The 14606-nt window shown below is 41.8% G+C and overlaps 1 protein-coding gene across 1 annotated transcript in view; it reads left to right on the top strand.

Annotated features, from left to right (window-relative positions):
• Window positions 1-6155: 6155 nt before the first annotated feature.
• The window catches only part of nfkb1 (nuclear factor of kappa light polypeptide gene enhancer in B-cells 1), a 25572-nt gene continuing 17121 nt past the window's right edge, over window positions 6156-14606 (top strand). The window contains 5 exon segments of the mRNA XM_020594090.1: window positions 6156-6183; window positions 7470-7513; window positions 8329-8410; window positions 11099-11139; window positions 13112-13210. Coding sequence (XP_020449746.1) covers window positions 7475-7513; window positions 8329-8410; window positions 11099-11139; window positions 13112-13210 — 261 coding nt within the window. The 5' untranslated portion in view covers window positions 6156-6183; window positions 7470-7474.

The raw sequence follows: 14606 nt of genomic DNA, 5'->3' as shown, positions 1-14606 counted from the left end.
TGCTAGGATCGGGTAGACTGAGGGCATGAACAAGAACTGATCAGGTTTGACATGATGGGCTAACGTGGGTCAATTAGATGCAACAGAAAATGGCCTTGTTTCTGCCATACTTTCAAAAAAATCTGTGTTTATAGCATGAAATGTGTGAAAAAATTAGTTCCCAAATGGCAAAAAAAAAAAAAGGTTTCAAAAAAGAAAAGGTGGGAAACAACTTCCAGGCTCAAATGGTGCACAGATGAAGCATCGTGCAGGTGTTTCTACATAAACAGTTCTTCACAGGTGAATGGACAAAGTGTCATCAAGCTGAGTCTGACGACGAAGTCAGCATTTAAGGACAATATTGGATTTAACTGTTTTTGAGAATCCCAGACAGGAAGTAGACAACTCTGGGATCAAGATACAGACTCTGTACGTTTGAACCCTTAAATTCATTATTTTCCTCTAAATGCTCCCACCAGGTTTCTGTTAACATCAGAGAAACAATTCTCCACTCTGATGCAGTGCTGTGTCTCATGTGCTACGGTTCTTTGAAGCTCTTTGAAATTCAAAATTTCTGGTGCACATTTAGCCAAAGGTCATCCTGGCAGATGTAGTAAAGGCAGGATAACCAACTGTCTAAGCAGACCAGGTTTACTGATGCGTATCTAGCTCCTTTGATTAACCACTAGTTTGTGATAAGTTAGCACCGCCTGGAGCAGAACGTCAGTGCTGTCAGCCCTTTGTCCTGCTTGTTGTATCCAAATCTCCTTTTAAAACCTGAAATGCTTTAATCTGTACTGAGCTCATGTGTTGTAAAGTTGTTTTCAACAGCCAGAAAACCACATGGCTAAGGTCGTACTATCACAGTACTGTCAGGCTGTGGAGACATTATTTTCTAAATTAATTGTTCAGTGAAAATAGAGAAAAACACCTGTTGTCAACATCAGACAGTCAAAGATTTTGAAATTTCTGTCAAACATAAGGTCCAATGGTCAGGTTTGAGAAGCTGTGAACATTGTAGTGATTTAATTTTCAGTCAGTCACCTAAATATACTGGTGACTACACTACTATACACTGGAGCTCATAAGGGTCCACGAACAGGTTTTTGCCCCAGGAGGTAAATCCAGCTGTGGGTGCACTTTGGGATCTCTATGGAATTTAAACTAAGTTTGGACAAGACAACATCAGATTTGACTGAAGTTCAGAAATTAAAATACGTTTATATACGTTTTTTAATTTGTGCACTATTTGAGCAGTTATGTTTTTGTCCAAGTAGCTTCCCGCCTGACGTTTTTTGGAACATTATAATAATTTCATGGTTTATTGTTGCCCGGCTGTCGGTCACACAACCCTCCAGTAGAAGGGCGACTCTGGTGATCAACATCATGTGAGACCTGTGTGAATCGTTAACGATGGCACTCGGTTGTTCCTGGACTGTGTCTCAGTCAGTTTAAGACATTTGGGACAAGGAGATGAGGTTTGACTCGTTTTGCTTTTGATACGTAGTTTCTGACTCACCTGTTGTCATTAAGCCCCGCCCACCAGAAACCAGGCCAAGCTGTGGTCTGGTTTGTGTAGTGCCTCATTGAAATGCTTCGACTGCCTGAGTGCTCTTGTTCAACGTGTGTGTTACTGTGTGTTTCCTGCCAGCGCAGTGGTGTGTTCACCTCTAACGTGCCTCCAGATGTTTGTTTTCACTTTGTACCTGGAGTTTTCTTCAGTAGCTGATATGTATATGTCTGCAGACTGAAGCAGTTTTATTAGTTTCAACTGAAAACTGCACTAATTGTTTCCCAGATGCTCCTAGACGTGACGTTCAGGTTAATATGAATGTTAGCTACATACATAGTACATAAATATGTTGAAATAACTGATTCTGATGTGTTTAATCATAATAAACCTACTACAGACAATCATGGGCTCATTTTTCTTCTCCAGAAGCTCAAGAGGTTTTGCCTGTAACTTCATTTATTTCACCAGTTTTTCTCAGTAGCTTTGGTTCATTTCTTGAAACATCACTATCATTATCACAACAGTTTACAGCTCAATGCTATGGTTCACCACCAAAAAGATAAACTCACCCAAAACATGTCGCTCATGTTTCAGAAGTACAGTCAGTAAATGCTTCCTTTCAGATTTCTTTAAAAGACAAACCCTTTTAAAGTGATATGTTCCATCAGTATTGTGTCTGAGGTTCTCAGTGTTTAGCTGTTTGGTCAGTGGAGCATTTGAAGTAATGTGCGGAAACTATTTCATTATACTGTAATATGTGAATTTAATACAGTACAGTTGGATAATACTGTAAAACACTGGCACAGTCAAGTCAAGTGTTTATTGTCATATGCACAGTGAGGAAATGTGTTTCCCTGTACAATGAAATTGTAAGATTTGAGTCTTATAGACTCTAGTTACTTTATCAGCTTTAGTTACTTCTCATACCTTTAGTTACCTTTCATAACTTTATTTCCTTGTTTATACATATTACAGCTGTATTTATGATTGTCCAGACCTGCTGAGCTTTGGTTATTCTTAATACATTTATTTTCCTTGTTTATATATCTTACAATTGTATTAATGATAATCTAGTAGAATCTGCTTCCTATGAATACTGTAACTTCTGTGTAGAGACTAGATGTCTGCATCTCTTTATGACCAGACAGCCTATTCACATTTTAGCAAAGGCCTGTTTTACACTCACACCTCGACCCACTTAGCACATCCCAAGCTTTGCTTTATCTTGGGATGTCCTGCAGATGCCGGGGGCTACCACCTGAGACACACACACACACACACACACACACACCTAGACTTTACCACATTCTAACCATGAGCTCTGTCTCTCTGATCCCAGCGCTGTATGACTTCACCTGTGCCCAGACTTTGAGTAAACTTCCTGTTCATTTTATACAGCCCTCTCCTGTCTTCACTTCTCACGCTTCCAACAAAAGAATCGGCTTAATTTCTAACAAAATTCTTACTTTGCCATCCGCATGAATGCCACACAATATAAGTGAAATATAAAGTAGATATGTAGGTGACACAAAATCTAAGGCACTTTAAAACAGCTAATTAAATTAGGCATAATGAAAAATACAACAAGAACACAATGTAGTGAAGAGACAATGTATACGACATGGGAGCTGTGTGTGCAAGTAGTCAGCAGTGAGTGTGCAATGATGCATGTGTGAACTGAGTATGTAAACAGTACAGGTGGAATTACATGAGGTAGATCCTGAGTCAGCTGTTTAGGAGTCTGATGGCAGAGGGAAAGAAAGAGGTTTTCAGTCTAGTGGTCCTACATTTCACACTTCTGAGCCTCTGACCAGAGGGTAGGGAGGTGAACAGTCCATGCTGGGGGTGGGTGGGGTCTTTGAGGATGGAGGCAGTGGAGTCCTGGTGATCTTCTCCACAGTCTTTACCACTCTCTCTTCACCGCGCTTGTGGTCCATAGCAGTAGTGCTGCCATACCAGACAGTGATGCAGCTGGTCAAGATGCTCTCAATGATGCAGCTGTAGAAGTTGCAAAGGATCCTAGGCGACATGCCAAACCTCCTCAGCCTCTTCAGGAAGTACAGCCACCGTTGGGCCTTCTTGACCAGCTGTGTGGTGTTAAGTGTCCAGGTGAGGTCCTCACTCCCAGGTACTTAAAGCACTGTATTACAGTAACTGTACAGTAATGTTTCCAAAGAAATATGTACTGTACAAGGAAAATGTTCCAGACAGCAGTCAGAAAGTGCAAACCTCCACCAAGACAGATTACTGTCCCCATAATGCCATTCCACTTAAAAGCAATATTCCCATGACAGTGTGACCCTCACAACAGGACCTCTTGACCATGAAAACATACCGCTGGCATACTTTGGTGTGCAGTTGATCTTAACATGCAGTTTTTGCCCAAGCATTGTGTGTGGAGTTAGGAGCAAACATACTGAAATTGACACCATGTCACAACGGGGAAGAGTCCTTTAAAAAGTTCCTGGATGCACACTTCTGCTATGATGTCATCACATGCAGAAGTCATGGCATTAAGCAGTGTCATTGGTCTTTCTGACACAACTACATATGCCACCTTGTGCATGTGATGTGAACAGTGAAATAATTCTTAAATGTTCTGTAATAAGTCTACTGAACTGAGTAGAAACTGATCTATTTTGATCCAGAGAACATATAGAACTGACACCTGCTCCATCTGTACACAGCTGCACTGAATCGTTTTCTGAAATAACAGCTGATGTTTGTAGGAAAAGACTGAGAAATACTGTTATGTTGCAAAGAAAAAACTATACGTATAGAATGTCAAACTCCTTTTGAACCCCTTGTCATTTGAATACTGAGCAAAGCTACTAAGAAAAACTGTAAAAGTAGTAGTACTACAATTTAAAAATACCCCCTTACAAGTAGAGGGTTCTGCATTCTTCGGAAGCTGTGGTGTTGGTGGGTTTGACCAGCAGGGGGCAGAAGCTCGACACCAACCAAAGATAGGTTGTGATGTGGCGATGTTTCACTCTGTACTTCAAGTAAACTGTAATTCTGATCTTGCAAACAGCCAATAACAAAACGGCCACACTGGCTGCTCTGGAGATTTCACTCACATCACATGGTTTTCAGGTGGGGTTATGTGTATATTTTATCAGCTCTGCATATTTTGTTTTCATTGGAGAGCAGCTCAGTCGAGACCCACAGCTGGTCAGAGGTGGAAGAAGTAATTAAGTAAAAGTATCAGAACCTCAGAGTAAAACTACCCCACTACAAGTAAAAGTCTTGCATTTAAAATCTGTAAAAGTCATTACTCATTAGGCAGCAGAAGGACCCATGTGTGTAGGGACAGACCATGAGAAAATGGGCCCCTGGACTCAAACAGGACAAAGGACCCTTTTCCCCAAAATGTGAAGAGGGTTTAGTGGCCAAGAACTATCTGGCCTGCAAAAAGGAAAGCCTTCCAATGAAAGATATTCAATCTATTTCCAACTTGACAGCTCTGCCAAAAAGAACAATAGACAATACAGTCTAATGCTCCAAAAATGAACTGACACGGTTTGGACTTGCTGGTGGGCTGGACATGGTGGTGGAGAGGGACTTTAAAACTAGATTAAGTGTATATACTTTGAATTGTTGACTCAAGTCATGAAATTATTGTTTTTTGCTAATGTATGTTGAACTAAATGATTTCATAAAGATGAACATGTCTACATTTTTACCTTACTAGTAGGTCTTTCAGTAGCAGCAATGTGGCAGTGCAATGGTGGTTTACACAAGGGATGTTCATATAGGACAATGTTATTTATGCAGCAGTCATTAAAGAAAAACATTTGTGTGATTTGAGTAATGGGGACCTGTGCCCCATTAGCACTTTATGTCTAGTAACACCCCTACTTTACATCCTGCTGGGTAGCTGGTGGATTTCCCATCAGGATCTTTGAGTCTGATGATTCTACTCTGGTTTGATTCATCTGATTCTGAAAAGGAACTAAAGTTATCAGATACATGCACTGCAGTAGAAAGTACACGGTTTGTCTCTGGCATGTAGTGAAGTCACAGTATGAAATAGCAGAACATGGAAATACTCCAGTATAGTACAAGTACCTAAAAGTATACTTCCACTACTGCTGTTACTGTGATTTTTCAGCCTCGAAGTGAGACCTCTTCGCGCGTTATCTGCTCGGACTACACGTCAGGGGGGATTTCCAGTGGGGAAGGAAATCAACTTTATGTAGTAGTGACAAACCTGCTGTCACCTGCAGGATTCCGCTGCTCGTCTTTGGGGTTTAAAATCACTGGATTCACTCGGATTTAAACGATTTTCTCTTTTTAAGCTTTGATGACGTGGTCTTGTCGTCTCCTGAGGTCCTCCAGTTAAACCAGTAGCTATAAATGAATCCCATGGTTCAGCATGGACAGGGCGAAATGATGCGTAAAAATCAACTGAAGTAAAGTGAAGTGGACTGAGGACTGTCACTTATAGTTCCGACTAGTTCCGGCCGAGCTAACCAGGTAAGAACACGGTAACTACACAGTCATTTTAACAGCTAACTACACTAATTAGTGGGCTATGCGTTTACAGTCCTTACTTGACCCACTACGAATCTGTGAGTCTTGGCAACTTTGTTGAGCTTTGTTAACTACGAATCTGTGAGTCTTGGCAACTTGCTTTGTTGTGCTACTCACTTCCTTATTAGACAGGCAACGTAACACCAAACTCTATGGTAAAATTGTAACTTAAAGTTGTCTTTCATGTTAGCAAACACAAGCATGTGTTGCATAAGCAGTCAAGATAGTTTTTATATTTGTGGTAATCGGTGGTAAATTCGGCGTGTTATATCGCAGACATGAAGTCCTTACTTTGGTCAGAGTCCTCACTTTGGTCTTAGCTTTGTTTTGGGTTCCTCGTATAACTTATAGCTTTTCGCGGTAGCAGAAAACAATGTGGGTGAACAGTAACCCATAGAAAAAGCCGAAACATTTACGGTATTTAACGTTTTCGTATATGTGGATGTTACGCTTGCCGATAAAAAAGCGGGATTGTTCTGATTCTAGTATTGTTAGATTTTTGTTCTGCAGTTCAAGGCCCATAAGGTGAATAGTAAGTAAATATCAAAGTGGTAGATTTTAGAATGGAGATTCGCGTTACGTTCTTCACACGGAACCTAACCCACTGTTCAAGGGCTAGCTCCCAGTTAGCTTGGGCAGGTAGCCGTTTGACACTTCTGGGAAAGCCTGTAACACGACGTTGACAGTCAGACATGGACTGTACTACTGCCGCTGCTGTATAAGTGTTGGCTGATAACAGCAGTTTATTATTAAATCGTTCACTTTAACGACACAAACAATAAAAACAGTCCGGTGGTGCTATATGTTAGCCACAGAGCTAGCGCGGTTGACACAGGCGCGCTCATGTGCGACCATTGCGGGAACGCGCGATGCCAAGCAGCATTAAGTGTGAGAGAAATCACTGCTCATTAACAGAAAGTAACGTAATGTCTGCGCTCAGGTGCTCAGGTGTAATTAAGGGCAGTTTTGAGGTTCCTGTACTTTCATTTTCTGCTGCTTTTTACTTGTAATAAATATAAATAATAAAATATAATCACCATTAAAATGATTGACCCCATGTCACAATGATAAGTACTTTAACTGTTTACTTTTAAATATTTTTTCTAATACTTTTGTACTTTTACAAAAATAAAATTTTGATGCAGGATATATTATACTTTAACTGAAGTAAAAGAGCTAGTACTTCTTCCAGCACTGACTAGTAGTAACACAGGACTTGGGCTAAACCTAGTTATTCACCAGTATGTAGAACTCTGGTGTTTTAGGCTAAAATGTCTGTTGTGCTTCAATTTAAATTAATTGTTTAATGAGTAGCAATGAGCCTTTGGTTTATATTAGTGGCCATTTGCATCATCAGGCACCGCCACAACCTCATCGACTGTTGTTTTTAGCGTTACTGAACATTGTGATGTGGCTGTAACTGCAGTGTTGTTGTCGGCAGACACCATGGCTGGAGACGACCACTACCTTCATACTACAAGCCAGGTGAGCTCACCTCTGATGCTGTGCCGCTATTGAACCTGTTTACTGACAGTGGAGGACGCACACACAGCACTGGGGCAGAAATGTGTTTTCACAAAGTCATAACAGTTTGGATAGAGACATTTTCACTCGTTAGGAAAAAAGCAGCTGCTGGAAGCCTGTGAGATCACTGTTTAGAGGTGAATGTGTGTGTGGCACCTCCCTGCATCACACCGGTTTTTAACCCGTCATAGACAGCGAGTTACAGTTTCAATACGCTTAGACTCAAAAAGTACTTGGTTAATGTAACAGTTGGCTGTTAAATATTTTATTTTGGAAATGTTGGACTTTTGTTTCTGATCTGAAAAATGATCCATGACTCAGAATCCAGGTTTGGATATGAACCATAATTTTTGTAATCCATCAAAACAACAGTTGAGCAGGGATAATAAAAACCTGCGGCACTTACGAGGGCATCATCATTAGGCATTAATACTCCACCACATGGCTGCTTCTGGTTTCAGGTGTAGGGGAAACATCCTGCGCTGCAGAAATGAACGAGTGTGAGCATCAAACAAACAGAATTTAAACAGGATCTTATTCCAAAGGCTTGTTTCTTTGCACGGTAGAGTTGTAACTTGCATGTGTAGATGCAGCGACAACCCGTGTTCAGTGGTTTTCAGAGATGCCCCAGAGTCCAGGGAGTGATTTCACTACAGAATCATGTCTGTGTTTAGTGAGGTGTCTCCTGAGGTGACAGTTAAGCATCTCAACTCTTGTTGGTCACACGGTTTTCACATCATGTTACATTTTTAATGACATCATGTTTCCTCCTGCAGTTTCTTCCTGACAATATAATGGATACAATGTGGGAGTTTCCAAACTTCCCTGCAATGCCTCAGACCATGTCTCTGAGGACAGGTGAGAGTCCGACCTGCTGCAGACGCTGCTCACACCCTCACATCGCTCGTTTTTATCTCTATATTATTTCATTGTTGAATTTTGTCAGCTGCATGCTGTGTGAGATGTAATGTCAGTGAAAGGCGGTACAGGTTTTTGTCTACCCTCATTACACAGACACACAGTGCTGATTGGACGTCTGGGCACTGACGAACTGATGAGGCGGTTTAAAGAAAAATGATCGACAGCTGCTCTGATAATTGTCATTTTTCAAGCTTCTACATTGTGACTTTGATTTGCTTCTGAAGTCCAAGTATAAAGTAGTAGAACACAGAAATACTCAAGTACAAATATCAGAAAGGTGTACATATGTACAGTACTTTAGTAAAGGTATTGAGTTACTTTCTACCTCTGGCGTTTGGTTGTAAACATGCAGCTCACAACAGATGGTGTATTTCAGGATAAACCAGCTGCAGCTTCAGACGGGGGAAACTTCAGAAATGGAACTTTCTTGTTTGGGAAAGCGAATGTGTCTAAAAAGTCCCACATGATGAACGTAAACAGGAGTTTTATGACGTATGGTTATCAGCTCTCTGTGGACCAGTGTCTCTCGGCTCTGACTTCCCTGTTTGTGCCCACATGAAGGGAAGGCAGGTGACAAATCAGTGGTTGTAGATGTGTAGGACGAGGGGAAAGTGTCTCATCTCTACATTTACATGTGACTAATACATGTGATTCATTAGGAGATGCAGCTTCAGTTCAACAGGCAGTAGTGGAGGAAGTATCACTTCAATCAGGAAATGAGTCTGAAAGCAGAATAAAGGACGCTCTGGCAGAACATGAGGTCATGTTCTGAAATGCTTAATTTCTACTAGATTAAATTAAAATAGGGTAATCAACTTTGTTTAAACGAAAGCACATCCTCCAGTGTAAAGACCTGAGTCCCCGACGGGAGCAGCAGAAGACATTTCCGTTCAGAGCCCATCTGCTAGTGGATATCTGTGACATTGGCCAGTGAAAAATACGACGTGTCGAGTTCTTGACATAAACTTATGAAAACATTAGATATTTCTGTGGTCACTGTGAGCACTGACTGAGATGTGTCTGAGACATTTTATAGTGTAAATAACCACATCACCAAGTTAGCGAGAAAAGTTTGAAAGTGCATCGTAAAGGGCCACTTTCGTACCTGTGCTCTGAGCTTTGACCTTTGACCTTTGACCTGTACACCACAGTCTTCTTCATAACATAACAAACTGACTGACCGTGTCCCCGAAAGCTTGTCACACTGCAGCTTCAACATGCTAAGAAGCAAGACACAAGCAAATCAGGAGAAAGTGTGCAGCATTTAGAGAAATGCTGTGAAGAGGGAAAACAGGAAAACACCCGAAACACCATGAAGTTCAGGAAACACAACCAGAGAGGGAAAACACAACATACTATGGAAAACTCGACCGGAAAAACACCAGCTCCAGAAAATGCAACCGGACATGGGTACGAAAAACACAACCAACTACTGAAAAGATGTCTAACTACGGACACTCTGCCATGTACAGAGAGCAGCGGACAGATACAGAATACATGACCAGACAGGAGATGGAAATGGTTACCGGAAAAAGGGTACAAATGAAAAGCGATTTGGAAGAGTGAATACTGAGTCATTCAGAAAGTGTCGCGATTAATTGGAAAATGGATCCTTTTGTCTGTCCCTAGCCCAAAGTGAAAGACTAGCCTCACTCTTCACAGTGAACAGAGCAAACTGAGCTTTTAGAAATCAGCCCCTGTCAGTTCAGCTGTCACCGGTCTGCTGAGGAGGCCGAGCAGCGCGCGGCTTCTGATTGCAGCTCATCTCCACTGACTGATGAACACAGCTGACGGCAGCTCTGCTGAGTGTGACGGGTGCAGGAGGAAGTGGCTGCAGCAGTCAGGAGCAGGATGCTGCCTGCGACGCGATGACACACGAAGCAGGCCCTGTTGAGAACTTACCGTTAGCTGCTGCTGCTACACAGAAGCTGTTTACCACACTGTGGTGGGATAATGAAGTGTGTTGCGTTCTTAACTTCACTGCTGGTTTGTTAACATCTATGTAGCTCATACAGACGAGGCCATTGGTGGTTAAAGGAATAGTTCAACACTTCTGTGACTCCTCTTGTTTCTCACGTTTTAAGAATTCATTGCATATGTGGTGTTGCAGTTAATGAATTGTCTTTTGTATATTTAACCCTGTTATTAAATTGGAGAGATCTTAAACTGGAGCAGTGTTTGCACGTGGAGCTCAGTGCCACGGTCTTTTTAACAATTTGCAACATAAAACTCACATTTAGTACTAAACCCAGGCAACCGTGTATGAGGCTCATATAAGTTCAAAATAAAGGAGGTTGTGAAGCTGGCAACATAAACAATATAAAGAAAATCATTCACCAGCCTTGACTTCAGTCAGTGATGCCAAGATTGTTCATGTAACTTCCCTCTGTCAGGTCTTCCTACTGTCTGCAGCAAAGAGCATGAAGCTTTGTTCTAAGTTTGTTGAGCCACTTCACACTTTGCTGATCAGTTTACTGTGCTTTATGTACTTGAGTTTGTTCAGAGAAAACATCTGTAACGTCTATCCAAAGAACACTGGGTCAGATCAATGTCTACACGTTGTGTCTTTGCACTTTGCCTGTGAAAAGGCTTTACATGATGTGCTGACTCTGTGTCTGCTTTCAGCGGACGGACCCTTCCTGCAGATCCTGGAGCAGCCCAAGCAGGTAACACTCACCTGTCCTCAATGTCTCCTGTTCCTGTCAGTGTTATCAGATCAGAATAAAACTACCTCCACTGAATGATAACTTTGAGCTACAAAGAAATGTACAGTGTTTTCTACTGTTATCACAGGAAAAGAAAATGATTCACAATAAACATCAGAGTCAGTTTTATTGGCCCAGCTTGTTCAAGCACACAAGGAGCTTGACTCGGCACAGAGGCTCTCAGTGTGCAGGAACAGAAACCGACCTACAGGCAGCGAATCATCTTTAGCCTTTTTCAGGAAGTGGTTCATAAATGTTACTTTGTCCTCGGCCTATTTGTACCTTACAGTAAAATTTAACAATAGAACGCAGTAAAGGTTTCGGAGGTATTATGGTAAAAGCCATGGGAAAACTGTCGTCTCTGCGTTTTGTTTTTCTTGTGTCACAGTTGCAGTCCTCATTAAAGTGCGAACAGTGGGCCACAGTTGAAGTGTCTGAAAAGTTTCTGAAAGTTTTTATTTACTGAGCAAACCAGCTTGAATCGGGTCTGTTGAGATCCATAACGTGAGCTTCAGGCAGGAAATACAGCCAAAATAATCTGGGCTGTTTTCAAGATTAGCTTTTCCTGCTAAATGCAGTGAGAATAAAACGTGTGTCGAACATCAGATTTTTTGGGAAACTGTGTGCACCAACCGTCTGAGGTTGATCACCGTGATGTCGTCTCATCGCCAACAACAATGAACAACTTCATATTATGCGTATTCAACAAATGCAGGTTGCCACATACAGATGGAGCTAAGAAATGGTTCAGCTGGGCTGCAGCTGATGAGGATTTCATGGTCAATTCTGTTGCCAGTTATTTTTTGATAAATTTATAGAATGTAAAGAATTGTCACAAAATGCCATTCAGTTTTCTCAATATTTTAAGTTTCCTGCCACATCTGAGAAGCTGGAGCCAGAGAACATTTCTTTTTGGCCTGAAAAACACCTGAAAATATTGGTCAATTATCAAAATGAATGCTGATGAATTTTCTTTTCATTGACTAATTAAATAACTGACTGATGAACTAAACAGAGCCCAGACATAGAGTTTAATGACCAGGTCAGGAGCAGAGAAGTTCTCCCTCTGATTGACCTGCTTCTGTTTGCGTTTCCTGACATCAGCTTGGCGTCAGGGTGATGCCAAGCTGTACCTGGCAGGCAGAAGCAGTCAGCGTCACACCTCTCGTCACCAGAGCCCTGACACCAGGCGGCTCCTGTAGCAGCAGTACTTTAACTGAAAACCTTTTTGTGCAGACAATTCACACATGGTACTGAAACACACCCTCATATTAACCTGATGTATGGCTTGGCCCTAATGTCACCTGTGGTACGCTTCCAGTTAATGTCCCTGAGTAGACTCGATGGAAACGGACTCGTACAGCACCGATGTCATTTAATGCCAGCTGTGCTGTGTTTTCCATCACACAGGATTAGATTAGACAGACCTTTCACTCTCTCCACTTGATGTGAGCGTCTTCCGCATCCGGTTTCTCCTCTTCTTCTACTTCTTTTTCATGTTTTCATTTGTGTACATTATATATTTAGTTGATTTATTAATATCAAATGTCCTGTTAGTTCATGAATGATCTGCAGAAAGAAGCTGAAAATTCTTCGGTCAAGAACAGAACATTTCTGTAAGCCTGGTGTGTTTCTGACTCAAAATATCAGCTGAACCTGATGGATCACTTTTAAGACCTCTCAAAATCATATTTTAGATGTTCTAAGACTTTTTGAGGCTACAGTTTAGATGACTGGATTTCAGACTTTTTAAGGACCTTGTACGTGATGCGACACATTTACTGCTCCCTGTATGTGTCCTCATGCATTTATCAATACAAACGGATAAAACAGGTACCTGCATATCTAAACCACAAAGTCCACAGGGGACATTTCACCTAAGCTGGTTTGCTGGTATCTGTGTCACAGCGTGTTCTCCTTCTCTTGTTTCCAGCGTGGATTCAGGTTCCGGTATGGCTGTGAAGGTCCGTCTCACGGTGGGCTGCCAGGAGCCTCTAGCGAGAAGAACAGGAAAACCTATCCCACCATCAAGGTAACGCTTCCTGTCCGACATGGCTTGCTCTGTGTCTTCCTGTCTCTGTAGTGCTCAAACGTCAGCATTGACCTGCCAGCTTCAGACTTTTGTTTGTTGTGTCCTTGCTGGCATCTCAGATAAGGCTGTCGTCAGGTCGCACAGAATGTCTGCCGAACATAAAGACCTTTAGTCTTGTTTCTGTGACGGTAAACAGCTTGAGGTAAACATCTCCACCAAGCTGACTCACCCGATGGGCCTTGACGACTTGAACTGACAGCAGCTGACACTTAAACCGAATTCCAGTGTTAAATGATGAGGCTAAAAATAATATCCAGGAAGTGATGAAAACCGTTTGCAGATTAATAAGAGGTTTGAGCAGAGAGTGATGTCGGCTTCTGGCCTCAACCACAAGGAGGAAATAAAAAGCAGAAGAGGAGTGAGCTGAGTTTGTTCGGGTAAAGGGGCTCGGCAGCTTGTTTGTGCAGTGTGAAAGGGTTTGGGCTTTGGAGTTTGTATATAATGTGACAGATCTGACATTAGGGAATCACAATTCATTGTGATTTGGCCTGAGCTGAAGGTAAAAAGCCACAGACCGTCAGAGTTTCGAACAATAGCTCTGCTGAATGTCCAAATTTGAAATTTGAAGTGAAAGGCAGAAGTAGAGAACTTTTAGTTGCTAACTTGAGAGTAAAAACTGATCCGACATGTTTGCACAGAGCTGCAGAGGATGTCATGGTGCATTTGAACATGTGATGTTTTGTTTTTTTTGTCAGGCTGCAAACAAACAACAAGAATAAATCTGACACTGATTTACTAATCTGTCACTTGTCAGTTTGGGACTGATCCGATTCCTCTGACGTAGTTTGTCTACTAGCAGCAGAACTCGTCCTTTTTTTCAGACAATGTCCTGTTCTCCATATTTATAGATTTATACATGATAAAGATTTTACATTGTTGTTAGTTTCTCCTGTAAGTTATTCCTGGATAGTTAGTTTTCACACAAATGACATTTTTAGAAATGCATCTGCGTACTTACAAAGTATGTGCTGGGTCTGTAAGATGAGTACTTTAGACTTTTCTGAAGTATGACTACTGCAGGTGTGATCAGTACGGGTAGCGACCTGTGGCTGACGGTGCGGTGCAGTGTCCAACATGCTTCACTAAAAGTGGAGAACCAAATCATTTCTGGTCCGGCAGGCAGGAATTCTACCTGCAGGGTCCCTTTGTTCTACTGTGGTCGTGGTCGGCTCTGTGACTGGCTTTAGCTGTTGTGTCTGCAACTCTGTCTGCGGCTGTCACAGTTACACAGCAGCTTAAATTTCCTGTCATGTCGTTGCTGCTGATTTTCTATTTGGAGTCTGCAGCTCCCACATGTTCCAACCAAACCAGCGCAGATGGGAAATCCCCAGATTCC

This window comes from Monopterus albus, unplaced genomic scaffold, assembly GCF_001952655.1.
Source record: "Monopterus albus unplaced genomic scaffold, M_albus_1.0 scaffold21.1, whole genome shotgun sequence".
Classification (NCBI taxonomy): domain Eukaryota; kingdom Metazoa; phylum Chordata; class Actinopteri; order Synbranchiformes; family Synbranchidae; genus Monopterus; species Monopterus albus.
Note: the sequence above shows the minus strand (reverse complement) of the source record. Positions and strands in the feature narration are given on the sequence as shown.